At 41.8% G+C, this 26,709-nt stretch overlaps 8 protein-coding genes and 1 pseudogene across 8 annotated transcripts; all 9 read left to right on the top strand.

Annotated features, from left to right (window-relative positions):
- The first annotated feature begins 1,869 nt into the window (after positions 1 to 1,869).
- On the top strand, positions 1,870 to 2,384 carry LOC146624802 (histone H2B 1/2). The gene has a single exon (XM_085364147.1). It carries the CDS (start codon positions 1,885 to 1,887, stop codon positions 2,257 to 2,259), a length of 375 nt encoding a protein of 124 aa, XP_085220273.1. The 5' UTR covers positions 1,870 to 1,884; the 3' UTR covers positions 2,260 to 2,384.
- Positions 2,385 to 4,333: 1,949 nt separating this feature from the next.
- Positions 4,334 to 4,663, top strand: LOC146624801 (histone H4). Its single transcript, XM_085364146.1, has one exon. The coding sequence runs from the start codon at positions 4,349 to 4,351 to the stop codon at positions 4,658 to 4,660; it is 312 nt and encodes a 103-aa protein (XP_085220272.1). The 5' UTR covers positions 4,334 to 4,348; the 3' UTR covers positions 4,661 to 4,663.
- Positions 4,664 to 7,902: 3,239 nt separating this feature from the next.
- LOC146624800 (histone H2B 1/2) lies at positions 7,903 to 8,683 on the top strand. The gene has a single exon (XM_085364145.1). It carries the CDS (start codon positions 7,921 to 7,923, stop codon positions 8,293 to 8,295), a length of 375 nt encoding a protein of 124 aa, XP_085220271.1. The 5' UTR covers positions 7,903 to 7,920; the 3' UTR covers positions 8,296 to 8,683.
- Positions 8,684 to 9,753: 1,070 nt separating this feature from the next.
- On the top strand, positions 9,754 to 10,219 carry LOC146624799 (histone H3). Its single transcript, XM_085364144.1, has one exon. The coding sequence runs from the start codon at positions 9,777 to 9,779 to the stop codon at positions 10,185 to 10,187; it is 411 nt and encodes a 136-aa protein (XP_085220270.1). The 5' UTR covers positions 9,754 to 9,776; the 3' UTR covers positions 10,188 to 10,219.
- A 5,370-nt stretch (positions 10,220 to 15,589) lies between these two features.
- LOC146624798 (histone H2A-like) lies at positions 15,590 to 16,061 on the top strand. Its single transcript, XM_085364743.1, has one exon. It carries the CDS (start codon positions 15,607 to 15,609, stop codon positions 15,979 to 15,981), a length of 375 nt encoding a protein of 124 aa, XP_085220869.1. The 5' UTR covers positions 15,590 to 15,606; the 3' UTR covers positions 15,982 to 16,061.
- A 163-nt stretch (positions 16,062 to 16,224) lies between these two features.
- Positions 16,225 to 16,785, top strand: LOC146624797 (histone H4). The gene has a single exon (XM_085364143.1). It carries the CDS (start codon positions 16,354 to 16,356, stop codon positions 16,663 to 16,665), a length of 312 nt encoding a protein of 103 aa, XP_085220269.1. The 5' UTR covers positions 16,225 to 16,353; the 3' UTR covers positions 16,666 to 16,785.
- Positions 16,786 to 20,248: 3,463 nt separating this feature from the next.
- On the top strand, positions 20,249 to 20,924 carry LOC146624796 (histone H1 pseudogene; annotated as a pseudogene).
- Positions 20,925 to 24,630: 3,706 nt separating this feature from the next.
- Positions 24,631 to 25,131, top strand: LOC146624795 (histone H2B 1/2). The gene has a single exon (XM_085364742.1). The coding sequence runs from the start codon at positions 24,648 to 24,650 to the stop codon at positions 25,020 to 25,022; it is 375 nt and encodes a 124-aa protein (XP_085220868.1). The 5' UTR covers positions 24,631 to 24,647; the 3' UTR covers positions 25,023 to 25,131.
- A 387-nt stretch (positions 25,132 to 25,518) lies between these two features.
- Positions 25,519 to 26,013, top strand: LOC146624794 (histone H4). Its single transcript, XM_085364141.1, has one exon. The coding sequence runs from the start codon at positions 25,647 to 25,649 to the stop codon at positions 25,956 to 25,958; it is 312 nt and encodes a 103-aa protein (XP_085220267.1). The 5' UTR covers positions 25,519 to 25,646; the 3' UTR covers positions 25,959 to 26,013.
- The last annotated feature ends 696 nt before the right edge of the window (positions 26,014 to 26,709 follow it).

Here is a 26,709-nt window from a genome sequence, read left to right as displayed (position 1 = left end):
TTATGTATATGGGTGTAGGGAAATGGTCTTAATCTGCTGGAGTTAAAAAGCAGAGTGGCTTTGGGGACAAAGGTGGCTCTCCTCCTTTCAGTCTTGCAGGAAATGCAGAGGTGTCACCCAGAGGGGAGCCATTGAAATGCGGGGTGAAGAATGTGAGAGGGGTCGTTGATGATTTTGGCTGCCTTTCTAAGGGCCTATTGGCTGAAAACCTGTGCCAGAGTTCTGACAGGCAGGCCAATGATTTTAGAGCACACTGCTGCCGGGTGCTGCAGTCTGTTCCTGTATGAAGGCTGAGGGAGTGGAACCAGCAGGTAATGGATGGTCATGATGCTTTCCAGGAAGGCGTAGTAAAAAAGTCATCATGATGGGTGTGCTGACTCCAAAGGAGCTGAGTTTCCCAAGGAGGTATAGCTGTTGGTGGCACTTCTCGAGAATCTCCTCAGTGTTGGCAGAGAATTTCAGAAGGTTATCAAAGATGGTCCCCAGGTATTTGTAACTCAACTACCTCCACTGGCTTCCCGTGGATGGTGGTGGTGACTGAAGCAGCCAGATCCCTCTGCCTACTGGAGAAGGTCACCACCATCTCTTTGGTTTTGCTCACGTTCAATTCAATTTTGGTGCTGTCACACCACTCTACAAACTCCTGCAGAGCGGCCCGTGGTGTTGTGAGGGGATACACAATTAAAGCATATATAGAATAATTAAACAACAATGATCTCTGGTTCAAATTCACAAAGATGGTGGTGGCACTTAAGTTGTTGCTGGAAATTCAAAGGATACTCATTTTGAGGCAGCATCTTAACCGTCACAGTTGTTGAAAGATGTTTTTTTTAAGCCTTTATTTTCAAGTTACATGGCAATTTACATCAAAGCACATGTCAAGACATAACAATTTGCAACACACACACAGAAAGAATAGAGATAAAAAAATACTCAAAATTATTTATCTATTCATATGTTTAAAAGATCCCAAGGTAAAGGACTATTGTTCTTCTGTTTTCTCCTCCTCAGATCTGGAAAAATGTTTTTACCAACAGCCTCATTACTAATCATTTTTTTGTTTCCCAACCACTTTAGTTCTTGTTTTCCAAATGTGGGTATTAACAATACACATGATTAACCAGAAAAGCCATCTTTTACTATCAAACATTTTTCTTACTTTATAGCTTTTATGTTGTTATCAATGTCAAATCCCACCCTAGCCATTTGTTGTCTAATTTCTGTTCTATAACAAGATCACAGCAGATGTTCCAACGTTTCATCCCCAGCACACTGTGACTTTGGACATTCCTTAGTAGTAACGTAGAAGCTTCAATGGACTACTGCTCCAAAGCAGTGAAAGAGCAAAGAAAGAGCAACCCTGATACACCTTAAATATATGAATACATAATCTTTTAGGACGTGTTGCGTTGCAGCAAGTAAAGTAAAGGATTATATTTGTACTTTTTTTTTCTCTGATTAGAAATTGTACTACACATTTCTTTCAGTTTGATTTCCAATTAAAGCTGGACACAAACATATGTGGTTTGAGAAATCAGAACATGAACAAGTAACAATGAAGCAGCACAAATTCTCTTATGTCCCAAATACCTCTCTGTTTCCCTAAAACACTGCATAAATGTCATGAAACCTGCTTTCTCAGCATCACTGAAAGAGGCGAGCCGCATTTCATAGGTTCAATTAAACAGAGGGCTGTTGCCGAGGTTTCCTTTACTTTACATTGTGCGACTGCCAGTAACTTTTCACCCACTAAAGAAAGGGAGCAACAGCTCGACCAATGACAGGCGGGGATCTGCACAGCCTTATTTGCATACAGCGGAAATAAAAGAGAGCCGCTCTGCGCTGACGGGCACATTCTCTGCTGTGAAGTAGCGACGAAGGAAAATGCCTGAACCCGCGAAGTCCGCGCCCAAGAAGGGCTCCAAGAAAGCCGTGACTAAAACCGCCGGCAAGGGCGGCAAGAAGAAGCGAAAGACCAGGAAGGAGAGCTACGCCATCTACGTGTACAAGGTGCTGAAGCAGGTGCACCCCGACACCGGCATCTCCTCCAAGGCCATGAGCATCATGAACTCGTTCGTCAACGACATCTTCGAGCGCATCGCCTCTGAGGCCTCCCGCCTGGCTCACTACAACAAGCGCTCCACCATCACCTCCAGGGAGATCCAGACCGCCGTGCGCCTCCTGCTGCCCGGTGAGCTGGCCAAGCACGCCGTGTCCGAGGGCACCAAGGCCGTGACCAAGTACACCAGCTCCAAGTAAACTGCAGCTCTGCTGCATCCACCCAACGGCTCTTTTCAGAGCCACTCATCTCTGCCGAGGAGCACATGTCCTGAGATTTTCCACTGTAGTTGTTTGATGATGATGATGACAAATCTTACACACTGTTTGCCTCATAATTAAATGCTACACTGATGCAGTCTTGAATCTACGAATGACAGATGTGGTGAGCTGTGGTGAGCTAGCATCATCATACCCTGCGTTCTGCAGGGTATGATGCTAGCTCACCACAGCAGTCAACACTGTTTTTTCTTTAGACTGTTCCCCAAGGCTCTTGGGGCTCTCCACTGGAGTGAATGTTAAAATTCTCACCGGCTGCTTTCATTTACATGTTTTCATATGACACTGTTGGATACTACTATATTCTATGTGGAATTTTTAGAAAATACTCCATAATTCTAAGACAAAGCCATCATTAAAAAAAAACAAACAAAAAAAACCAAAACAACTTTCTACAACAGTTTTGCCCATTTCTGTTAATTTTGTTGTAAGTATTCCATGTCATAATATTCCTCTTGTTCTCCCGAGAAGGAACTGTAACCACATAATTTCCTTTGGGGTTAATAACATATTCTGATTAGGAATTTCTGAAAAAAATATTACATTAAAACACTGTTTTAACAAATTACTTTTTAAAAGACAAGCTTTTTGATAAAACTGCATTCTGCCCAATAAGGGTTAACCCTAACCCTCTGACAAGAGACGAGCTCATTTGTTAACATGATGAATCTTGAAGAATCTGTCATGAGTTATTTCATTGGCTATAATGAGATCAACTGAGCAGCTGATTTTGTTTCATGTAAAAAATAATTTCAACCCAGATTCAAAAGGGTTGAAATTGGATTGAGATAGAGCAAAGTAATGTGGTTTAGTGCACTTCTAGCAAATATACATCAGTCTGCTGAGATCATGGAAAGCCTGTGTAGATTGAGCAGATGTATTTCAGCTGTGCAAGAGAAACCAAATCCCCCAGTGTAAAAGATCGAGCTTTCACATTACTTCTAATCCATAGTGGATTGTGGGTGTTGTTACTTCGTCCCTAATCCGGCTCCTTGAAAGCTGGTTTACTGATTTACTCGTCCTCAAACATGTCACCTTCCTGCTGCAATGCCTGGATCTGCTCCACCTCATCTCCCAAAAGCTCAAAGTCTAACCCTCCTTCCACAAACTTGAATCAAATCCTTTCTAGCTCTTTCAGCCCTCAGCTTTTTGAAGTATTAAAAATGGAGGTTTTAAGTCCTGCTGTCCACCACAAAGGACAATGAATAAGTTTTATTGTGAAAGGGTTAAACTTATTGTACATCTATGACATCTTAATAAACCAAATTGAAGATTGTAATGTGGAAGAAACAATTTCATCTTTAAGAGAAACAATCTCTGAAAACAGTTATCACGTAACCTCCCTGATTGCCATAGAATGTGGAAGCTGCAGTGCCTGCCATTTTGACAAAAAGTTAATGCTCTCTGTTTCTGTTATTGTAAATGAATGACATTGCAAGAATGTGTACTGCGAATTTTTTCAGTGTATCTGTTTATATTTATATCTACTTACATTTTGGGTTTTAAAGCAGTAAAGACAGCAGGAATATTGTACGAGTTTTAAAGATGCATTTTCATTTGCAGTAAGTGCTTCAAGAACAAAATAAAATGAAAAATGCTAGTTGTTTGAAAACAAAACAGACTTTGCTCAGACATCATGAGGAGGCTTTGGTGTGAGTCTTTATGATAGATGTGTTGATAGTTCACTGGTCTCCACATTTGATTTAGGCCAGGTGTTTAGACTGGATATCATCTTTGATGGAACCCTGTCAGGGATTTGTGTCCGACCTCGAATCATGTGTTAGACTAATGAGTTAATCACTATATTAAATCTTATTAAAAACAAATAAAGCTGAAATCGGTTCAGGTCCACACTGGGGCAGGAAGGTGGACGGGGCTCATGAAATTTGATTCACCAAAAAAAGAAAAAAAAGGCAGCGGTCTTCTATTACGTCCGCCACTCAGAGATAAGACTAGAGAGCTCGCGTGGGAGGTTATTCACCTTTGTTCGGTCAAAGAAGAAACAGTAACCATGAGTGGAAGGGGCAAGGGAGGCAAAGGACTCGGAAAGGGAGGCGCCAAGCGTCACCGTAAAGTTCTCCGCGATAACATCCAGGGAATCACCAAACCCGCCATCCGCCGTCTTGCTCGTCGTGGCGGAGTGAAGCGTATCTCGGGTCTGATCTACGAGGAGACCCGCGGTGTGCTGAAGGTGTTCCTGGAGAACGTGATCCGTGACGCCGTCACTTACACCGAGCACGCCAAGAGGAAGACCGTGACCGCCATGGACGTGGTGTACGCTCTGAAGAGACAGGGCCGCACTCTGTACGGCTTCGGCGGTTAAACTCATTCATACCAACTGAAAGAACTCAACGGCTCTTTTAAGAGCCACACACCTCCCTTTAAGAGCTTTGTTCTTTGATGTTTCTTATCTTGCTAATCTTCTGATTCCCAACTATGACAATTAAAAGGCATTTGATTTAATTAGTCTCACTAGTAAGGCATGTGGTAGTTACAAAGATTATCAAGGGGTCATTTGGCATGGTTGTCTCTGAACCTTCAGCCTTTTCAGTATGAAAAACGCTGGTGTAACATGGAAAAATGCAAGCAGTGACATGTTTTTCTCTAATAAGCCACACACCACGGAAGTATAGCTTCAGTGTGTTGTCTGCTAAAACTGATTAGTTCAAAATGCCATCATGAAAATTGTTGTCACGTGTTTTGTGGCTTTATTAAAGGATAGAATCAGAGGGACTTTGTTTATTCCCATGGGGGCAATTAAGAAACAACAGAGCAGCATAGCGTTGAAGATAGACCTGGCATAAACAGGCAGTAAGAGTGAGATAATAAATACTAGTGGTGTGCGGATCGATACTGAAATAAGGATTCTTCCGATACCAGCAGTTTATGTTCTAGAATCGATTCTCATATTATAATATCGATATTTTAGTACTCTGGGGTAAGTTTGTTGTTTTTCCATTAAAATGAACGCAGTGGAAAGAAACTATACCATTCGGATCGTCTAATTTGGAAGGAACAACTTCCTCTTACGCCTTTCATAGTCATATGCGAAATACGGCTGTATAACTGTGTGGCAGCCCCTGGCGTGCACACTCACAACAATAGCTGAGCGCAAACAGAGTCATGTGTGGACGCGTTTTACCTCCACAAACAGCCCAGGCGTGGTTTGTGATGTATGTGGCAAGACAGTGAGGTGTTGTGGCAACACCACTGACCTCGTCAAACACCTCGGAGTAAATCACATCACAGAATATGATGAGCTTATGTTGAGGAACTGAAGAGGAGGACAGGGACAGGTGCTGCTAGGGCGAGACAGACGTCTCTCGCAGACGCACAACGTCAGCTTTTTTTTTTATTTCTATATGATTATTCTGCATTATTAAGCAATGAAAACAAGTTGTCTGATGTCCTCTGATCATTATGAAGCAATATGGTTATGTTATTATTACAATTACATAATACAATTATATATTGTATTATGAAATGCAATGAAACATTAAGTTTTTGCACAGAGTATCGGATCAGTATCGCCGATACCCCCCTGAATTTTACTTGGTATCGGATCGGAAAGGAAATCAGTGGTATCGCACATCACTAATAAATAAATACGCAATATACACAAATGACAGTTTTGAAATTAAAGTGACTGAAAGGTGAATAATTAACTGAGTAAAGTGTCGGCAGTATAAAAAGAGTGTAGTTTATGTATATGGGTGTAGGGAAATGGTCTTAATCTGCTGGAGTTAAAAAGCAGAGTGGCTTTGGGGACAAAGGTGGCTCTCCTCCTTTCAGTCTTGCAGGAAATGCAGAGGTGTCACCCAGAGGGGAGCCATTGAAATGCGGGGTGAAGAATGTGAGAGGGGTCGTTGATGATTTTGGCTGCCTTTCTAAGGGCCTATTGGCTGAAAACCTGTGCCAGAGTTCTGACAGGCAGGCCAATGATTTTAGAGCACACTGCTGCCGGGTGCTGCAGTCTGTTCCTGTATGAAGGCTGAGGGAGTGGAACCAGCAGGTAATGGATGGTCATGATGCTTTCCAGGAAGGCGTAGTAAAAAAGTCATCATGATGGGTGTGCTGACTCCAAAGGAGCTGAGTTTCCCAAGGAGGTATAGCTGTTGGCTCCTCAGTGTTGGCTCCTCAGTGTTGGCAGAGAATTTCAGAAGGTTATCAAAGATGGTCCCCAGGTATTTGTAACTCAACTACCTCCACTGGCTTCCCGTGGATGGTGGTGGTGACTGAAGCAGCCAGATCCCTCTGCCTACTGGAGAAGGTCACCACCATCTCTTTGGTTTTGCTCACGTTCAATTCAATTTTGGTGCTGTCACACCACTCTACAAACTCCTGCAGAGCGGCCCGTGGTGTTGTGAGGGGATACACAATTAAAGCATATATAGAATAATTAAACAACAATGATCTCTGGTTCAAATTCACAAAGATGGTGGTGGCACTTAAGTTGTTGCTGGAAATTCAAAGGATACTCATTTTGAGGCAGCATCTTAACCGTCACAGTTGTTGAAAGATGTTTTTTTTTAAGCCTTTATTTTCAAGTTACATGGCAATTTACATCAAAGCACATGTCAAGACATAACAATTTGCAACACACACACAGAAAGAATAGAGATAAAAAAATACTCAAAATTATTTATCTATTCATATGTTTAAAAGATCCCAAGGTAAAGGACTATTGTTCTTCTGTTTTCTCCTCCTCAGATCTGGAAAAATGTTTTTACCAACAGCCTCATTACTAATCATTTTTTTGTTTCCCAACCACTTTAGTTCTTGTTTTCCAAATGTGGGTATTAACAATACACATGATTAACCAGAAAAGCCATCTTTTACTATCAAACATTTTTCTTACTTTATAGCTTTTATGTTGTTATCAATGTCAAATCCCACCCTAGCCATTTGTTGTCTAATTTCTGTTCTATAACAAGATCACAGCAGATGTTCCAACGTTTCATCCCCAGCACACTGTGACTTTGGACATTCCTTAGTAGTAACGTAGAAGCTTCAATGGACTACTGCTCCAAAGCAGTGAAAGAGCAAAGAAAGAGCAACCCTGATACACCTTAAATATATGAATACATAATCTTTTAGGACGTGTTGCGTTGCAGCAAGTAAAGTAAAGGATTATATTTGTACTTTTTTTTTCTCTGATTAGAAATTGTACTACACATTTCTTTCAGTTTGATTTCCAATTAAAGCTGGACACAAACATATATGGTTTGAGAAATCAGAACATGAACAAGTAACAATGAAGCAGCACAAATTCTCTTATGTCCCAAATACCTCTCTGTTTCCCTAAAACACTGCATAAATGTCATGAAACCTGCTTTCTCAGCATCACTGAAAGAGGCGAGCCGCATTTCATAGGTTCAATTAAACAGAGGGCTGTTGCCGAGGTTTCCTTTACTTTACATTGTGCGACTGCCAGTAACTTTTCACCCACTAAAGAAAGGGAGCAACAGCTCGACCAATGACAGGCGGGGATCTGCACAGCCTTATTTGCATACAGCGGAAATAAAAGAGAGTCGCTCTGCGCTGACGGGCACATTCTCTGCTGTGAAGTAGCGACGAAGGAAAATGCCTGAACCCGCAAAGTCCGCGCCCAAGAAGGGCTCCAAGAAAGCCGTGACTAAAACCGCCGGCAAGGGCGGCAAGAAGAAGCGAAAGACCAGGAAGGAGAGCTACGCCATCTATGTGTACAAGGTGCTGAAGCAGGTGCACCCCGACACCGGCATCTCCTCCAAGGCCATGAGCATCATGAACTCGTTCGTCAACGACATCTTCGAGCGCATCGCCTCTGAGGCCTCCCGCCTGGCTCACTACAACAAGCGCTCCACCATCACCTCCAGGGAGATCCAGACCGCCGTGCGCCTCCTGCTGCCCGGTGAGCTGGCCAAGCACGCCGTGTCCGAGGGCACCAAGGCCGTGACCAAGTACACCAGCTCCAAGTAAACTGCAGCTCTGCTGCATCCACCCAACGGCTCTTCTCAGAGCCACCCACTTCTTCTGAAGAGCACCTCCTTGTGGCCTTAAATGTAAAATAAGCTTGACAATCATCTACTCAATCGCAACTGTCGAATCGCCATTAAAACGTTTTTGTGTTGCTACAGTATATAACTGTCTTCCCACATACATCGCACACAGCATCATTTCTATGCTGAATGTAAATACATGATCTGTGAACAAAGTCAAGTTTGCGTGTTTTCTGTCTTGGCTTCTTATTGGCTGCACTCTTGCGGAGGAGTAGCACACACATGAATAGGAGGCAGAAGGCAATTGTAGTCCCTATTAACAGGGTACTGCCCACTATCCTGCTAAGTAGTGTTTACTTTAATCTGTATGTCGCATTTACAATTAAAAATAAATTTAATCAAATTAGATATTTATTTTTTCATATGGGAATTGATCTTGCAACATGAAACTACGGTATTGGAAGTATTGATATTTCAGGATCGCTCCTCATGCCTCAGCCAGTGAGTGAGACGGTAGACAACGGTGAGAAGGAGAGTCGTGCCACAAGAGCCGGCTCTCTGAAAACAGCCGAACTTTCCATCAGTAGTCGCAACTGTGGCTTACTGTTTTCCAAGTGCGTTAAATAATCCACATGGCAAACAAGAACAAACTTTTACTGTAAGTAAAATGCCTTCAGAATGTAAGACATGAACATGTCAACTTGTATCAAGTTAGAACAACAGGAAAAACTGGGCTTTGGCAGTAAAACCGGTTTGACTCGGATCGCATTTAAAACCAAAGCAGGATCCACTTCATCTAAACAACAAACCCTTTCTGCAGGATTATTAATCTGATTAAGTTATAAAACAATTGAAGATATTTACTGTATGAAGAAAATTGCACATAAAAATAGCTGGACTGATGTCTACATTTCTTAACCTATCAAGATAAGCCTATCACTTTATTTTTCTTTACACTGGTTTGAATATCACTGTAGTGATATGTTGTTTCCGTGACATAAAAGTATTATATTTTACAATAATATATTATTATATAATATTTATTATTATAAAATTACACATGTAAGACATGAATCCTTACAATAACTACGTTATACAGAAGCCCAATAAAGGATTTTAAACAAAGGTCCATCCAGGCTGTGTTTATATTATTAACTAAACTAATTAATAATGACGACCGTTGTATTTTATTGTTCTAAAATTAGTCTTTAATCTTTTTTAAACGTACTTTTAATCTCGTATCCATAAAGGCGCACATTTCAACCGCCTTGAAGGGAGTGGTTTCCTTTAAATTTTCAAATTCTCTTGGTCCAATAGCTGGGCTGATCCCGAACACGCGGGATACTTGTCTGAACCAATCAGCGCTACCCTAGCGCTGCCTGTTCCTATATAAGCGCGCGAGTCACTCCGCTGAAGTATTCGTCTTTTGCTGAGAAGACAAGTGACTGCATAAGGAAGAAAATGGCCAGGACCAAGCAAACCGCTCGTAAATCCACCGGAGGAAAAGCTCCCAGGAAGCAACTCGCTACCAAGGCTGCCCGTAAGAGCGCCCCAGCCACCGGAGGCGTGAAGAAGCCCCATCGTTACAGACCTGGTACCGTTGCTCTGAGGGAGATCCGCCGCTACCAGAAGTCCACCGAGCTGCTAATCCGTAAGCTTCCGTTCCAGCGCCTGGTCAGGGAGATCGCTCAGGACTTTAAGACTGATCTGCGCTTCCAAAGCTCAGCTGTCATGGCTCTGCAGGAGGCTAGCGAGGCTTACCTGGTCGGTCTGTTTGAGGACACCAACCTGTGCGCCATCCATGCCAAGAGGGTTACCATCATGCCCAAAGACATCCAGCTGGCCCGCCGCATTCGCGGAGAGAGGGCTTAAACTGTTCTGAGACCAGTTTACACAAAACACAACGGCTCTTTTAAGAGCCACACATCTTCAGTAAGAGAAAAGGTTCGCGGTTTTTTTTTTTTTTTTTTTTTTTTTTTTTTTTTTTGTTAAACTGCACTGGGTTATAACGAAGTGTTTGGGGAAAACACTTCATCAGATTGCCTGAAGCCTTATGTCACCCAGTGGGAGGCAATTGAAATTAATTACATAAGTCAAATTTCCATTACTTAAAATTGTTTTGTGATTGATGCTTATGACAAATATCTTAAGATGGCCAAGAAAAAAGGTTGGGTGTTTGTAGTGTTTAAGAACCAGACCTAGTCAAGTTAATTTGTTAGTACTTTACATGGCTGTACCATGACTACTTGTCTGCAAAGGATGATCCTGCAGGAAGGGTGCTAAATGAAAAGGGGAAGTCTAAGATGCAAGTGGCAGGGAGTCTGTCAGAAGTTGCCCCACAAGATGATTGTTTTTGTTGAATATGATGGAATGAAGAATTGCACTTTTTACCTCATGGGATAACATAATTGAATAATACAAAATAAGCTCTTAAGTAAGACGGTGTGCATGCAGTTATCATTTCTTCCAAAAAATGCTAAAATAAAGAACGCTAAAACAAATTGCACACAGTGTGTACAAATTTCCTGCTCCGTCTTAGTCTCAGGATGTATAGAGGCAAGAATCAGGTGCACCCAAAGGGAATAAGTGCATTAGCACTTATTAGCTGAGCACGAAGAGGGAGCGTGAGAGACTAACAGAGCTGCAGTAGAGCATCACATATGGTCAATGGTAACTTTATTGTCCCCAGTAGGAAATTGATTTGCAGTCTGTCCGTACAGAGAGACAAAAACAGCCCAAATTTTATCATCAAAAATGTGCAGTGGCAACACCCTTATGGTTTAGTACAACAGCAGCTGGTATAAAGAGACACTCTTTGTCTTCACTGCAGGCACTTTACACCAACGACCTGAGGGAAGCAGCTGAAAATCAATCAAGAGAGGACGCTCTGAGCATAATATGACAGAGGTTGCCTTCCTCAGCACCTTTAGCAACTTGCAAGACCAAGATTATTGTTACTACAGGACTCAAGTCACAACATAAATGTAAAAGTTTTAGAAACCCATGGTTTTTATTCTAAGTTAATAAACTGTTGCAACCAGCAGAGCATATAAGCAATAATTTTATATCTCTACAAAGTCAGCTTCAGGTGTTCCTTCATCTCACCAGGTGTATCAATTAGCAGATGAATTGAGGTAACGCCTGAAGAGTATTTCATTGACGCCGACATGCAGGGGTTGCACAAGATCATAACACTATTACAGGGGTATGGGCTCAAAATGTGGTCATAAATATTTTGTACTTGTAAATCGGTGGCATGGTGGTTAGCACTGTTGCCGCACAGCAAGAAGGTCCTGAGTTCAATTCCACCATCAGGCCGGGGTCTTTCTGTGTGGAGTTTGCATGTTCTCCCTGTGTTTGCGTGGGTTCTCTCCGGGTACTCCGGCTTCCTCCCACCGTTCAAAGACATGCAGCTTGTGGGGATAGGTTAATTGGATAATCCAAATTGTCACTAGGAGTGAATGTGAGTGTGAATGGTTGTCTGTCCCTGTGTGTTGGCCCTGCGACAGACTGGCGACCTGTCCAGGGTGTACCCCGCCTTTCGCCCTATGACAGCTGGGATAGGCTCCAGCGCCCCCCGCGACCCTGAAAAGGATAAGCGGAAGCGAATGGATGGATGGATGGATGGAAATCGGTTTTGTATGTGTAAAAAAAATAAATAAATAAATAAAAATAATAAAAAAATTTGTGTATGCGTAAAAAAGATTTGTATGTGAACTTAGCCAACCCCCCCCCCCCTGCAAGTTACAAGTACGAATTTTGACCCTATTTTTCTTCCTTTTGTCTGATTGGTCAATGTCATGTCAATCACAAATGTAACAATCCAATCAGAGAACAGATGGGTTTGGCTGTCGGAGGGGCGCTTTTTTTGAACTGCAGTCAAACACTGAGCTTCAGTACAGATTCAAGTTGCAGCTATTTATATGTCTTATCACCTTAAATCTCCACTCAAAGACACTCAAGTATCTTTGACAGTGTGTATATAGATGTATCATAAATAAGAGACAAATGTTGTTCCTTCAGTATGTTGGCATCACTAAATTTGGTTCAATGCTTACATATATGTATAAAAAAACAAAATGTGCGAGCTGTGGTAACTGTGTCTGATAGAATGAAGAGTAGACTGATATATGAAATATTCCTTTATTGGGTGAGAAAATCAGACCATGTCATAACTGCTGTAAGTCACACAGAATAGATATCAGAGCCTTAAACAGGCTGACTTCTGCTAAATGGGTCAAACTGGGCAGAAAGTCTACAAACACATAACATCCTTATAGAATATGATGTAACACTATAGATCAACTTAGGTCAGAATATATAAAGCATATAAACAGTTACAGCAATATGATGCAACAAACACAGCAGCTACTGATCCAAAATACTCAAAGCTTCATAGAACTGAAACAAACATTTATTTTTAGTTCCATTCTGCTGCTGATACAGACTTTAGGTTTCTGAACATTAAACTTGTTGCTGCCTTTCATAGTGTGTAGCTTGAAGGCCCTGAGTACTCTGAGTACTTTCTCCCACACTGGAAACACTGGGATGATAACATTATTTGAACATTACCTAATAAGACTGATTCAGCACAGACAGTTATGTTAAACTTTCCTAGCAGTCCTTCACAAACAGGGAACAGTCTGTCTATTCTCTCCATCTGTCAGCTGCTGCTGGCTCTTCCTCCTCCTCTTCCTCACACACTGCTGAGTTTTCCTGGTGGATCATCAGGGGTGCAAAGCCTCACAGATGATGTGCAGCAGTGTGTCCCTCAGTCTGTCCTCACTTTGGACACTTGCAGTCGTCACACATGGAAATCAAATGTGCGATAAGCTGCAGGACTCAAACACAAGTGTAACTTATAAACACATGTTCATACTTTTATTCCACAATCAGAGAGAAAGAAACAGAGAGAGAGTGCAGGACAGACAGACAGGTGACAGTCTCAGGTGTACACACTACTACACAACAGCAGCAGAGAAGCAGGATTTAGTGTTTGTGTTATTACGAGTGTAAACAAGAAGAGTTCCAGATGGTGCAGTGGACACATGTGTGACTGCTGTGATTAAAGCATCTTTCTTTCAGCTTAACGAGTGAACCGTCAGCTCGTTCAAACACACGTTAAAGTCCGTTTGGCTCGACACCACCGAACAGAGGCAGCAATATAACACAGCTCACATTAACAGTGCAGTGAATCCTGCTTGTGCCGTGATGTTCAGGACTGCAAACCGAGCAGCATCACTGACTTTCAGCTTGTTGTGTTTGTGTATATATGACTGACTTTAATTATCCATAAAATCATCACAATCTCTGTAAGATTAAGGTCGACTATTGTATTATTATATTTTAAAGGCTTTAAAACCAAATTAATGCTGAACGTACAAACATCGCTAATGGCAAATAACTTAACCGACATGTGGCCAACAGTACTGTTTTAATGTTCCTCATTATTAAACATTTGCACATAAATAAGTGACATAATATTCAGTACTTAATTTTATCAGTTTACTCTTCGGCCGCTCCGCTTCTGCCGTCTGCGGCAAAATTATCCACACCGACTGCCGCGCTATGAATTGTGGGATATGTTGGGCCACGAAGTCTGCACCGCCACATCCTTAAAATTCAGGGAAATGAAGGACGCATGTGAGGGCCGCATTTCGAGCAGCCTTTGAATTGGGACAGCCTTCGTCGCGCCGCTGTGACGTAATCGGCCTTAAAATGCGGCCTTTAAGGCTGCAGACCCTGAATAGGGATACAGCCTTCAAGACATGTTGAGGAGGCCATTTAGCCATTTCAATCAGCTGTGTTGGATCAAGGACACATCCAAAACCTGCACGACATTGGCCTTCGAGGCCTGGAGTTCGAGACCTGTGTATTAGAGCATAAGAACAAACTTAAACCTCCCATTATCCTTATTGTATTGTATTTAGTTAGCACAAGTTGGGAATGTTTTATTTAAACATCATTTATTTGGACTTTACATGGAAACCTGGTAACCTGCACAGTTTATTGTTGTTTTTAAGACTACCAATATAAGAGTCAGAGAGAGTCAATATGACTTAAGGGGAACAGATTTCTTAAAAAACAAACAAACAAGATAAGGACAAATATAAAGCAGAGATGTGTTTCTGTTAGAGGAGTTAACCTGTGGAATAGTTATGACAGTGATTAAAAAAGGTGTAGTTCATTTTCCTTGTTTAAAAATATGTTTAAAAATAGAGTATTAGAAAAATATATATATCAAGAATGAAAAGAGCAAAAAAACAAAACAACCCCCCCCCCAAAAAACCCTCTTGATTCTTTTGCTTTGATGTAGTTACTTATCTAAGGTGGAAATTTTTTTTTCTTGTTTGTTTTGTTTTTGCTTTGTTTTATTATTTGTTTCGAGCCCTGTGTACAGGAGCTGCATGCAAAAAGATCTTTTGTGAAAAGGTTTGGCATAATAAGCAAATGCTTCAGCCAATACCTTTTGATTAGCCTTGTCTCATGCTTTCTTGCTTTGTGGTAGATCTTTGTTCTGTCTTCACTGAGATATTTGAATGCTAATCAATAAAATCAAATAAAAAAAAATCAATCAAGACAGAACACAGTGTTTGTCTATCTATAGATCGATAGACTGCTGGATAAACATAGATAGATATAGATAAATATTCTCACACAGGCTCAAACACCTGTTAAAGTGAGATAATATTGAATGCCTGATGAGGTACTGAGATACAAATTTAAAACCTTTGTTGGTTTGATGTTATCACTGACTCCTTGATGCTATTTTAGGTCATGGTGATAAATAATGTGTGTGATCTAAATGATGAGATTCAGTGTTAGGAATTTTAAAAATACACTGTAATAAATGTGAATGTTCAGAGCTGTTTTCGAGCTAGAATATAACAGAAGATTCCAGTTTTCCAACTGCAAAGTAAGATGAAGAGTCCAGTTTCATACACAAGTAAAGAATATGTGTGTGTATATATATATATATATATATATATATATATATATATATATATATATATATATATATATATATATATATATATATATATATACTGAAATACTGTTATATATTTCAGTATTTCCAGGGTGAATTACTAAAATCGTTTATAGCATATCAGTTCGTACAGTATAAAACGGAAGTTAAATGTGAGGTTTGACGTCATCTCTAATCTGATTGGACGCTGTTTCTCACGATCCCTATAACCAATGAGCGAACACCTGAAGTAGTATATAAGGCTGGTATTGAAGGCATGTTAGTTATACTTTTTTCCTGTCAAGAAAAGAGAAAACAAACAAGATGTCGGGACGTGGAAAAACCGGAAAAGCGAAAGCGAAGCCGAAAACTCGTTCCAGCCGCGCTGGATTGCAGTTTCCCGTTGGTCGTGTCCACAGGCTGCTGAGGAAGGGTAACTATGCTGAGCGTGTTGGTGCCGGCGCCCCGGTGTATCTCGCAGCTGTGTTGGAGTATCTTACTGCTGAGATCCTGGAGCTGGCTGGGAACGCCGCCCGTGACAACAAGAAGACCAGGATCATCCCCCGCCATCTGCAGCTGGCCGTCCGCAATGACGAGGAGCTGAATAAGCTTCTGGGCGGAGTGACTATCGCTCAGGGCGGCGTGCTGCCCAACATCCAGGCCGTACTATTGCCCAAGAAGACTGAGAAGGCCAAATAAAATCCCACGACCACCTTTAATAAACTAAAGGCTCTTTTAAGAGCCACTCACAACCTCAAAGAGCAGCGTTTTCTTAGATTTTAGTAGTACAACAACGGTGTTTTCAGTTTGGCACTGCCAAATTGTTCATGTGAGTTTGATAACTTGGATTTTAAAGCCACAATATGTTTACATGCTGTATGTGCTCACGCTGGTGTACGACTTTAGCATAAAAGCTAATGAAACCCCACTCGGTCAGCATAGGCTGACTTGCGAGTTTGCTTGCACCCGGGGTCAGGGGTTTTCTATTACGTCCGCAGATCACTTGTAAAGACAGAGTCCGCTGCTGTGACTTTCATTCGACGTTATTCGTTCGAGGAAGAAACAGTAACCATGAGTGGAAGGGGCAAGGGAGGCAAAGGACTCGGAAAGGGAGGCGCCAAGCGTCACCGTAAAGTTCTCCGCGATAACATCCAGGGAATCACCAAACCCGCCATCCGCCGTCTTGCTCGTCGTGGCGGAGTGAAGCGTATCTCGGGTCTGATCTACGAGGAGACTCGCGGTGTGCTGAAGGTGTTCCTGGAGAACGTGATCCGTGACGCCGTCACTTACACCGAGCACGCCAAGAGGAAGACCGTGACCGCCATGGACGTGGTGTACGCTCTGAAGAGACAGGGCCGCACTCTGTACGGCTTCGGCGGTTAAACTCATTCACACCAACTGAAAGAACTCAACGGCTCTTTTAAGAGCCACACACTTTTTTTTTAAGAGCTTCGTTCTAATACGATGTACTATTTATAATATGGCAACAGTAGAAATCTCACATTTCGGGCATAGTCTTGATTTGCTGAGCAAAGTATTTTAAACTATAACTGGTTCAGACACTTGCATTTTGTTTGTCTGTAAGCTGTAGCATTACATAATTGTTTAATCCAGTCAAAAAGGGATCTTGGGAATTTGTGTGTTCATCAGCATCATCCTCTGAAGGAGATATTCCCCCTCATGTCATAGAAGGGAATCATCAAAGAGCCAAGGGGTTTAGTTTCTCCCTCTTCCCTTTGATAAAAATACTTGTTACATTGTATACTACATCACAATAGAACATGTACAACAATTAAATACCTCATATGACCATGTATGAGTTGGATTTCTTTACCAGAATTCTCTTTAGGAACCATCCAGTGCTCTGTAACTCCTTAACCTCTTAAGCCCCAAGAGGGTTTCTGAGCTTCCTGCTCAAAAATGTAATGCCCAAATTTAGTTGATTATTTCTCTGCAATTACAAACTGTCCTTACAATCTTGGTATCAAAATAAAGCTAACACTTGGGAAATTTCATCAGATGTAAATATTGAAGCAGATATTACTATGTATTACTGGAACACAAAAAGTAGATTTTTATTCTCGCCTAATTTATTTTTAGCATATAACCCTTTGAATGATATGCCTCAGATCACATTTGGTTCCAGAAATTCAGTAACCAACATATAAACATAATCTGTGCAAAGATTCATGTTTCTAAAGTGAAACAGTGAAAAATTACAGCCCTGTCAAGACATGAATATCCAGACGTTGTACAAAAATGTCCAATTTCGGCACACAATTGGACACCATGCCAGTTGATTTTTTTTAGGTATTTAAAGAGCAGAAATTAATAAAAATTTATTAACAGACCTAAACATGCTTTTTTTAAAATATATTTTTGAAGAATTAACCACACATTTACATGGTAATGGCCCTTTTCTGCCGTGTGCATAGAGCATTCAATTGGCCTCTGGCCCTTTAAACTCCGAGGGCCTGTAACTTTGGTTTCTTTTGGTCAATTAGCATGATTGACACCTCTTTTTAATCGTTTGAGCCAATAGATTCATACTAACGATGCTACGTTCACGTCACTTCAACCAATCAGACGTTGTGATGCTAAAACCCACGTGGGCCCAAATTTACTGCATGTGACGTCTGCTCAGTCACGTGTCTGTAGGTGGGTCTAAAATGGAGGTTGTTGACGGAAAACTGCTCTGATGTGGTTAGGTAGGCATTGTAACTACTGTTAGTCATGTGGCTACAGGCTACCAGCGAAAATACCTGAGGAAATCGGGAAGGTAAGCCAATTTCTGTCTTAGCGCATTTGCGCCGCTGTGTGTTTTTGTGGTCTTCTTTTGCGGCTCATTCAGTGAATTTTGGTCTGATCGTGGTGAAACTTGGTGTGTGGAGTCAGTGATAGCCCTGGAAGCTAACCAACATATCTTTAGCCGGTTACACAAAGTCTGAAGAATTTCTGGTTCGGTTTTGTTTGTTTAGCGGACGTCTGCGCATTTATGAAACTGTTCGTTTAATCACGGCTTGTTTTCTGTATGTTTGGTGTTTGTAGAAATGGTTTATATGACATTTTAGCTGAGATTCTGAGGTTTCTGTGGATACCACACATGTCTGGATTTATATTTCTCAACCCGCGTTATAACCGATTAAACGTGATCTCCTCCTTTTTGCCCTCTACCGGGGCGTGGGGCTTATTAAATAATAATAACTGGACGTCCATTATAGAAAAAAAGTAACAGAGACACTATATTCATAAATCTGGAAAAACTCAATGGAAAAAAGCAGCTACATTTTAGTTATTATTATTATTATTATTATTAGTAGTAGTAGTAGTAATATTAAATATGCTTATTATATACCTGTGATATTTATATTTAAATGTGAATAGAATAGAATTCAACTTTATTGTCATTGCACATGTCACAGGTACAGGGCAACGAAATGCAGTTTGCATCCATCCAGAAGTGCTTTAGTGATATAGATATATTACAATATATATTAGCAATAATATAGATATGTGAGTATATTACAGAAATGGGTCTATTATGGTATGTTATAATGTACACGGTATGAGGGTATGTTATGAATATGCTATAACTATGTATGTAGGCTGTAGTGAGTATAAACTATGTACAGGCTATGAACAGGATATAAATTAAAAAAAACTATACAGAAATATGAGATATACAGCTATACAGAAATGTGAACTATGCAAGTTCTAAACAGCTGTAGAATTAAAAATGATCGTATGTACAGAATGATTATTTACACATAATTATACAGTAGTGCAAGATAAGTGAGATATGTGGATAGTTTCTACAGAGGCTATAAAGTGCTAGTGGTTGTGAGTGGTGGTTCAGTCCATGTTATTATTGTGTGTTTGAGGGTACAGTTGTCCATTGTGTGTATGTGTAGGTCGTTGTGGGTATGTGTATGTGGATAGTCATTGCTTCATAACATGTACTATTAGGTACATAAGCATCACCTCTGTGGCTAAAATTATCAGTGCAAGTCTGAAGCTCATCAGGTTTTTGAAACTCGAAAAGGAATGAGAATACAAAGAAAACTTAGACATAGATGAAAATATATGTTGGCTTCTAAAACAGAGAATGGGATACAGAGGGACCTTCAAATGCCTGCCTTCAAGTTGGAGCATCAAATGGCTATTTTTTTCTGTAATTTGTAACATTTCTTTCTGTCATTGCCTCTCTCCACACATTTTCTTTCTTTCTTGTTTTCTTATGAAGCAGAAAGTTGAAAGAGCCCTATAAACCGGCCTGTCTTCTTTAAACCGTCACAACTTCCAATAGGCTTCCAATGTCTTCAAATCGCGGACTCAACAAGGCTCCGAGGGGCTCTTAATAATACAATTGTGTGTTATAATCCCCTGTAATGTTCAGTATTTCTCTCAATTCGTGATAAATGTTCTTAGCAAAAGAAACTTTTAAAGCGAACAGCTCCGGTATGAAGCCTGGCTGTCACCAGCCTCCACCTTCATTAGTGTGTTTGCTGCAGTCACAATATCTTCATTTTATTCCAAACTGACTGCCAGCAGGTGGATGTTTTCACTTTGAATGTGTAAAAGAACATGTGGCTCAGCTGGAAAAGTGATTTTGGTGCAGGTTTACTTGATTTGAAGTCCTTTTATGGGATAAAAGAAGGGGCGAAGCCGCTAAGCTCCGCTGTGACTCGCCGAGGTTTCGGAGTTTCAGGGAAAAACTGCAATAAGCACCGGGGCTCAGCATGGGCTAAATTTGAAGACACTCGTGCCCGCTTGTCAGCTGCTTTACTGTCAGTCCGCATCGTTGCCTCTTGAGCTACTTTTTAACGTGTTTATCTGGAAGAGAAAACACAGAACACGTTCACTCGGGCTGCAAGCGAGAGCGGCGCGCTGGATTGAGTCTCCACGGTTCTCATGTTGCATTGAAAAGGCGACTCCTGCTGCGAGTTTCTCATCTCGTCTCTCGGACTCCAGTTGGATCGCGAAAGCAGCAAAGAAAACAAAAGAAGGAAAAATGGCAGAAGTAGCACCAGCGCCAGCCGCCGCTCCCGCTAAACCAGCGAAGAAAAAGGCTTCCAAGCCCAAGAAGACCGGCCCTAGCGTCAGCGACCAAATCCTTAAAGTAGTGACCGCTTCCAAAGAAAGGAAAGGGGTGTCACTAGCTGCCCTGAAGAAGGCTCTGGCTGCCGGAGGATATGATGTGGAGAAGAACAACGCCCGCGTTAAGATCGCCATCAAAAGCCTGGTTTCTAAGGGCACTCTGGTTCAGACTAAGGGCACCGGCGCTTCTGGTTCTTTTAAGCTAGGCAAGAAAACCACTGAGACCAAGCCTAAGAAGCCAGTGAAGAAGGCTGCTCCTAAAGCCAAGAAGCCTGCCGCTGCCAAAAAACCTGCGGCAGCGAAGAAGGCTAAGGCAGTAAAGAAGCCCGCAGCCGCGAAAAAGTCTCCGAAGAAGGCTAAGAAACCAGCTGCTGCCAAGAAACCCGCCAAGAAAGCCGTGAAGAGCCCGAAGAAGGTCGCCAAAAGCCCGAAGAAGGTGGTCAAGAAGGCGCCCGCAGCCAAGAAATCCCCGGCAAAGAAGGCTGCCAAGCCTAAAGCGAAAAAGACCGCAGCCAAGAAGAAGTAAGCTGTCATCGCTGTTACGTTTGAACTCAAAGGCTCTTTTAAGAGCCACCACAATCTTACAAGAGCCTGTTCCTAAAGCCATCAGTTATAAAACTTTATTGCGAGGCATGTATAGCAGACAGAGCCTAGAGAGGAAGCAAATCTCTTAACATCTGCTATTATATTAATTAACGTTTTTAATTTAATTATTACTTGCACACACCAGCTAGCATCCTAGTAAAGATTATGTAGTACATCTGGTTTTTAATGCCAGCTTTGAAAAATGCAGAAACTGCATGTAAAACTTGCACCATAAAAGCAGCTTCTAGAAATTTAAGCATCCCCAAAAAATTAGATCCACTTAAGTGCTTACACAAAATATTTTTGGTATGTGTTTATGCATGTGCGCGCGCTGTAAAGTCATTAAAAAGCTCCATGGCATGCTAGACTCCAGGAAAGTGGCCTCTTGGCTCTGCCCAATTTTAAAAACTGCTGTCAAGGGCTTTCTATTACGTCCGCACATCAGACAGCGAGTGGTAAGACCTTTATTTGACTTGTTATTGAAACAACTGAGCAAGATGAAAAGAGGTGTGCTGTGATGCGTAACATGGAATCACGTCCCTATTCTACAGAGAGTAAAGAGTAATACGAGTTAAAGGCAGTTAAGTATAATGAACGTGAATTAGAAAATATTAGCTACAGGTATAATGAATAATGTTTGATGGTGGGCACCAAAGTGAACTAAATAAATACACCTTTAAATAATTGGGTCAAAATATATATTTCATTAAAATAGGAAATCAATACATTTACTTATTATGTGTGCTGGGGATATACGATAAATTTTCAATAAAACAAATGTCCATTAAGTGATACATTGTCTTTAGTTTTGCACCCATGGCTTTCCATACAGAACCAGTGTCCAGGCTTGGTTCCTCTGAACAGTCCCATGTTCATTGACTTCCTGAGCTACATTGAGTCCTAATAATCAAATACGACAAACTTTTCTTTCCACCCCCCAAAATACATGTTCAAACCACCTTATCAATATTGCAGAGAATTGTCACATGATATCAAATACAGTGTATCAACTCAGCTGTGCAGAGGCAAACATAATGAAGTAGTTCATTTCAAGTTGTACATTCATGCGCCTCTTCATATTTTTGTCCACCAGAGGGCAGAAAAGCGTTAAAAAGCTTAGAGTAACTAACCCTTCTTCAATACAAGCTTCACTGCTTCGAATACCTTAATTTGGCCACCACTACGCTTAATAATGATGGCAATATTTTGAGCAAACCTTTTAATATTACCTTTTAATAGTGTCCTTTAATGGTTAAACTACAACAAATTCATTAAGACTGTTGTCTTCTTATCTCCAAAAGTTGATTCTGTTCATCTGGACGTAGCATTTTGTTGGAGAAACATTTCGTCACTCATCCAAGTGACTTCTTCAGTCTCAGCTGACTGCAGGTTCTTCGCCATCTTACAATGCTGTGATTGCAGCCATTCCCCAACTCTCTGTGAATGGTACTCATGGCTATTGATCAGTGGTCATGAGAATTTGCATAATTAAGATTGAGGAGCTGACCTCCCAGCCCATTGTTCCTTCACTGGGCTGGTTTCAGTCATTATGCAAATGTGCTGTTTATAAAATTTGGAGAAACCTGCAGTCAGCTGAGACTGAAGAAGTCACTTGGATGAGTGACAAAACGTTTCTCCCACAAAACGCTACGTCCAGATGAACAGAATCAACTTTTGGAGATATATTTACCTGGATGATTGAGCATCATCAATATGTTTTCTTCTTAATGTGTTTTAATGCTTTGTGTTTTAAATAGTGCTTTATATCCCTAAAATAGTCAGGGATCACTGTCAGCATCTCTGGGTTTTTATTAGAGATTTATTAGCATGTTTTAAAGCTCAGTTTTTAAGAATCTTATGATGTAACTACTGCCAATAAGCCAGACACAAAAGAGTCAGAAAAGAATCACTCTGAGGTCAACAAAGATTTGAATGGGCATGCGAAGCTGAGGATCAGCAGTTCTCATAGCTAGTAATCAAAATCAAATATTTAAGAAAAATTCAAGTGGGAATTTACAGGATGATATCTAGATGATATCTATATATAGTTTAAAATAGACAGTGAGTGTGTGTGTGTGTGTGTGTATCTATCTACCACCACTATGTCCGGTTGGTGGCTAACCAACCGGACATAGTGGTGGTAGACAAACAGAAGAAGACGGCCGTAGTGATCGATGTAGCGGTTCCGAATGACAGCAATATCAGGAAGAAGGAACACGAGAAGCTGGAGAAATACCAAGGGCTCAGAGAAGAGCTCGAGAGGATGTGGAGGGTGAAGGTGACGGTGGTCCCCGTGGTAATCGGAGCACTAGGTGCGGTGACTCCCAAGCTAGGCGAGTGGCTCCAGCAGATCCCGGGAACAACATTGGAGATCTCTGTCCAGAAGAGCGCAGTCCTGGGAACAGCTAAGATACTGCGCAGGACCCTCAAGCTCCCAGGCCTCTGGTAGAGGACCCGAGCTTGAAGGATAAACCGCCCGCAGGGGCGTGCTGGGTGTTTTTTTTTTTTTTAATTTTTATATATATATATATATATATATATACACACACACACACACACACACACACACACACACACACACACACACAGTGACCTCCTTGGTTGTTTTCTGAACACCGTTGGCTACGGTGCTGGTATCCCTATCTGTAGTTACAGAGACCAGTGGTGTTATCCACAGACTTCACACATGGATTTGGTGAATGCATGGATTATTGTTCCTATAGCATTAATCAAAGCAGTACTTGAAATATCGTGATTTGCAATGTTGCCTCACAGGATGTTTCTGAGTTTTAATCCAGCTGCCTGCTGCTTTTCTTTCAGCAATTGCATGTTCTCCCTGTTGTTGCGTCCTGCAGTCCAAACACTGGTTAGTTTAATTGGTGATTCTAGATTGACTGTAGCTGTGAATGAGGGTGTCTGTTTCTCTGTGTCAGCTGTGCAGCTCCCCCACAAAGAATAAATGTACAGATTCAGTGAGTGCTGTTCTTCAATCTGCAAAAGCCATTCATTCATTCTCAGCTATCACACCTCAGACAAAGAAACCCTGGTCAAGGTGTTGGTCTGTCTCAGGATGGGGCTACAGATTGTGTGGAACTAAGTTTAAACGTATGTTTATTTGAGTTGTTTATGATGCTTATGACAATGCTGAAGCTCGGAACTGGGAATCAAACGAGAACGCTAGAGGTTACTTGATGCTTTCATCTTCTTTCCTCTGGTCCCTTCTTCAGAGCAAATATACAGCAGTAACAGTATCAGTGGCACAGGTTTACATTTTTTTATTTATGTATTTGTTTATTTATATTAAAAGACTGAGAATCAACCTTTGCATTGTCATGCACAGGACGTAAAATGTTCAACAAATGTTTAACACTTGGTGATGAGATCATATGCAAACTATAAGCTTTCAAAATTAATAGAAATTAAATATTTATGACAGGGCGCCACATTTAACTGATTAATTGAACTGATTGAAGGGGGAGGGGGACTGACGCCGACAGGAACTTCCAGCTTTCCTTTTTGGTCTTCCGTGTTTACACGGCACGCCCAATCTTTCGACCAAAGGCAGAGCCTCGACCAATGACAGGCGGGGATCTGCACAGCCTCATTTGCATACAGCGGAAATAAAAGGGAGCTGCTCTGCGCTGACGGGCATTTTCTGTCCTGTGAAGTAGCGACGAAGAAAAATGCCTGAACCCGCAAAGTCCGCGCCCAAGAAGGGCTCCAAGAAAGCCGTGACTAAAACCGCCGGCAAGGGCGGCAAGAAGAAGAGAAAGACCAGGAAGGAGAGCTACGCCATCTACGTGTACAAGGTGCTGAAGCAGGTGCACCCCGACACCGGCATCTCCTCCAAGGCCATGAGCATCATGAACTCGTTCGTCAACGACATCTTCGAGCGCATCGCCTCTGAGGCCTCCCGCCTGGCTCACTACAACAAGCGCTCCACCATCACCTCCAGGGAGATCCAGACCGCCGTGCGCCTCCTGCTGCCCGGTGAGCTGGCCAAGCACGCCGTGTCCGAGGGCACAAAGGCCGTGACCAAGTACACCAGCTCCAAGTAAACTGCAGCTCTGCTGCATCCACCCAACGGCTCTTCTCAGAGCCACCCACTTCTTCTAAAGAGCACATGTCCACACAAAATTTTAAAGTAACACGAACTGTTGAAAACTGTGTAGTACTTCTAAGTCAAAAGCAAACAGACAAAATCAAGTATTTGTTTTATGTTGTAAAACAGCGCGATTATATCGTGTGTGTGTGTGCGCGCGCGTGTTCTCTCCCCTCCCTTCAGTTGCGTTATACATACACAATGTACATTGTGCTTGACCACAAAGCACATCTAATGTTTTGTTATCCCAAACTGAGCGAATTACAGACTAGTGCACTTCATATATATATTTTTCGAACTACCTAATATACTTTGAAAAAAAACTTGGCGTTTTACAGTTGATCAGAGTGTTTAATATGAACTAAAGATTCTAGTGATCATGTGGTTTTTTTTTTTTAAAGTGAACTAGATTAAAATGTCAACATTTGGACAACCGAAGAGTGGGCGGAGCCACAGAGCTTCGATCCGCCCAGCGAAACTCGTTCGTACCGTTTTCTTTTACGTCCTCAGAGCACACATAAAGACACAGGACCTGTGTCACTGACTTTCATTCGTCTTTGTTCGGTCAAAGAAACTAACCATGAGTGGAAGGGGCAAGGGAGGCAAAGGACTCGGAAAGGGAGGCGCCAAGCGTCACCGTAAAGTTCTCCGCGATAACATCCAGGGAATCACCAAACCCGCCATCCGCCGTCTTGCTCGTCGTGGCGGAGTGAAGCGTATCTCGGGTCTGATCTACGAGGAGACCCGCGGTGTGCTGAAGGTGTTCCTGGAGAACGTGATCCGTGACGCCGTCACTTACACCGAGCACGCCAAGAGGAAGACCGTGACCGCCATGGACGTGGTGTACGCTCTGAAGAGACAGGGCCGCACTCTGTACGGCTTCGGCGGTTAAACTCATTCACACCAACTGAAAGAACTCAACGGCTCTTTTAAGAGCCACACACCTCCCTTTAAGAGCTTTGGTTGTAGATGTTGTAACCTTTGATTATATGAGTTTATCATCTTTTGCTCTGGACATATACGCTGACATTAGTGATGTGCGATACCACTGATTTCCTTTCCGATCTGATACCAAGTAATATTCAGGGTGGTATCGACGATACTGATCCGATACCGATGCTTTGTACAAAAATTTATTTTATTTATTGTATCTCAAATTATAGCGTCATAATGATTACAGGACATAAGATTACTTGTTCTTATCACTTAATAATGCAGAGTTCATCACATAGAAATAAAAAAACTGAAGTTGTGCACTATCTGAACACCTTGCCTGCCTGCAGCACTAAAGGACTCTGTGAGAGACGTCTGTCTCGCCCTAGCAGCACCTGTCCCTCTCCTCCTCTTCAGTTCGCCTCAACATACGCTCGTCATATTCTGTGATATGATTTACTCTGAGGTGTTTGACAAGGTTAGTGATGTTGCCACAACCATACATGCCAACCCTGCTGAAAATCTCCCGGAGCCACCATTCTGCCGAATTTCTCCCGATTTTCCACCCGGACAACAAAATTGAAAAACCATGTTGCAGAATTCATAGCGCGGCCCAGCCAATTCCAGTTTCCACCAATGGCGGCAGCTACTTAGTTTTAATATTACTCTTATTTCTCTTTCTGGGTCGCAAAAAAACTTTTAACATATTT

This window comes from Diplotaxodon limnothrissa, linkage group LG10 (assembly GCF_057381915.1).
Source record: "Diplotaxodon limnothrissa isolate DT_005_m linkage group LG10, D_limnothrissa_male_GT1.1, whole genome shotgun sequence".
NCBI lineage: Eukaryota > Metazoa > Chordata > Actinopteri > Cichliformes > Cichlidae > Diplotaxodon > Diplotaxodon limnothrissa.
Note: the sequence above shows the minus strand (reverse complement) of the source record. Positions and strands in the feature narration are given on the sequence as shown.

Coding starts and splice junctions, on each gene's coding strand:
- LOC146624798 (XM_085364743.1), top strand. CDS start 15,607: ATGTCGGGACGTGGAAAAACCGGAAAAGCGAAAGCGAAGCCGAAAACT.
- LOC146624794 (XM_085364141.1), top strand. CDS start 25,647: ATGAGTGGAAGGGGCAAGGGAGGCAAAGGACTCGGAAAGGGAGGCGCC.
- LOC146624795 (XM_085364742.1), top strand. CDS start 24,648: ATGCCTGAACCCGCAAAGTCCGCGCCCAAGAAGGGCTCCAAGAAAGCC.
- LOC146624802 (XM_085364147.1), top strand. CDS start 1,885: ATGCCTGAACCCGCGAAGTCCGCGCCCAAGAAGGGCTCCAAGAAAGCC.
- LOC146624797 (XM_085364143.1), top strand. CDS start 16,354: ATGAGTGGAAGGGGCAAGGGAGGCAAAGGACTCGGAAAGGGAGGCGCC.
- LOC146624801 (XM_085364146.1), top strand. CDS start 4,349: ATGAGTGGAAGGGGCAAGGGAGGCAAAGGACTCGGAAAGGGAGGCGCC.
- LOC146624800 (XM_085364145.1), top strand. CDS start 7,921: ATGCCTGAACCCGCAAAGTCCGCGCCCAAGAAGGGCTCCAAGAAAGCC.
- LOC146624799 (XM_085364144.1), top strand. CDS start 9,777: ATGGCCAGGACCAAGCAAACCGCTCGTAAATCCACCGGAGGAAAAGCT.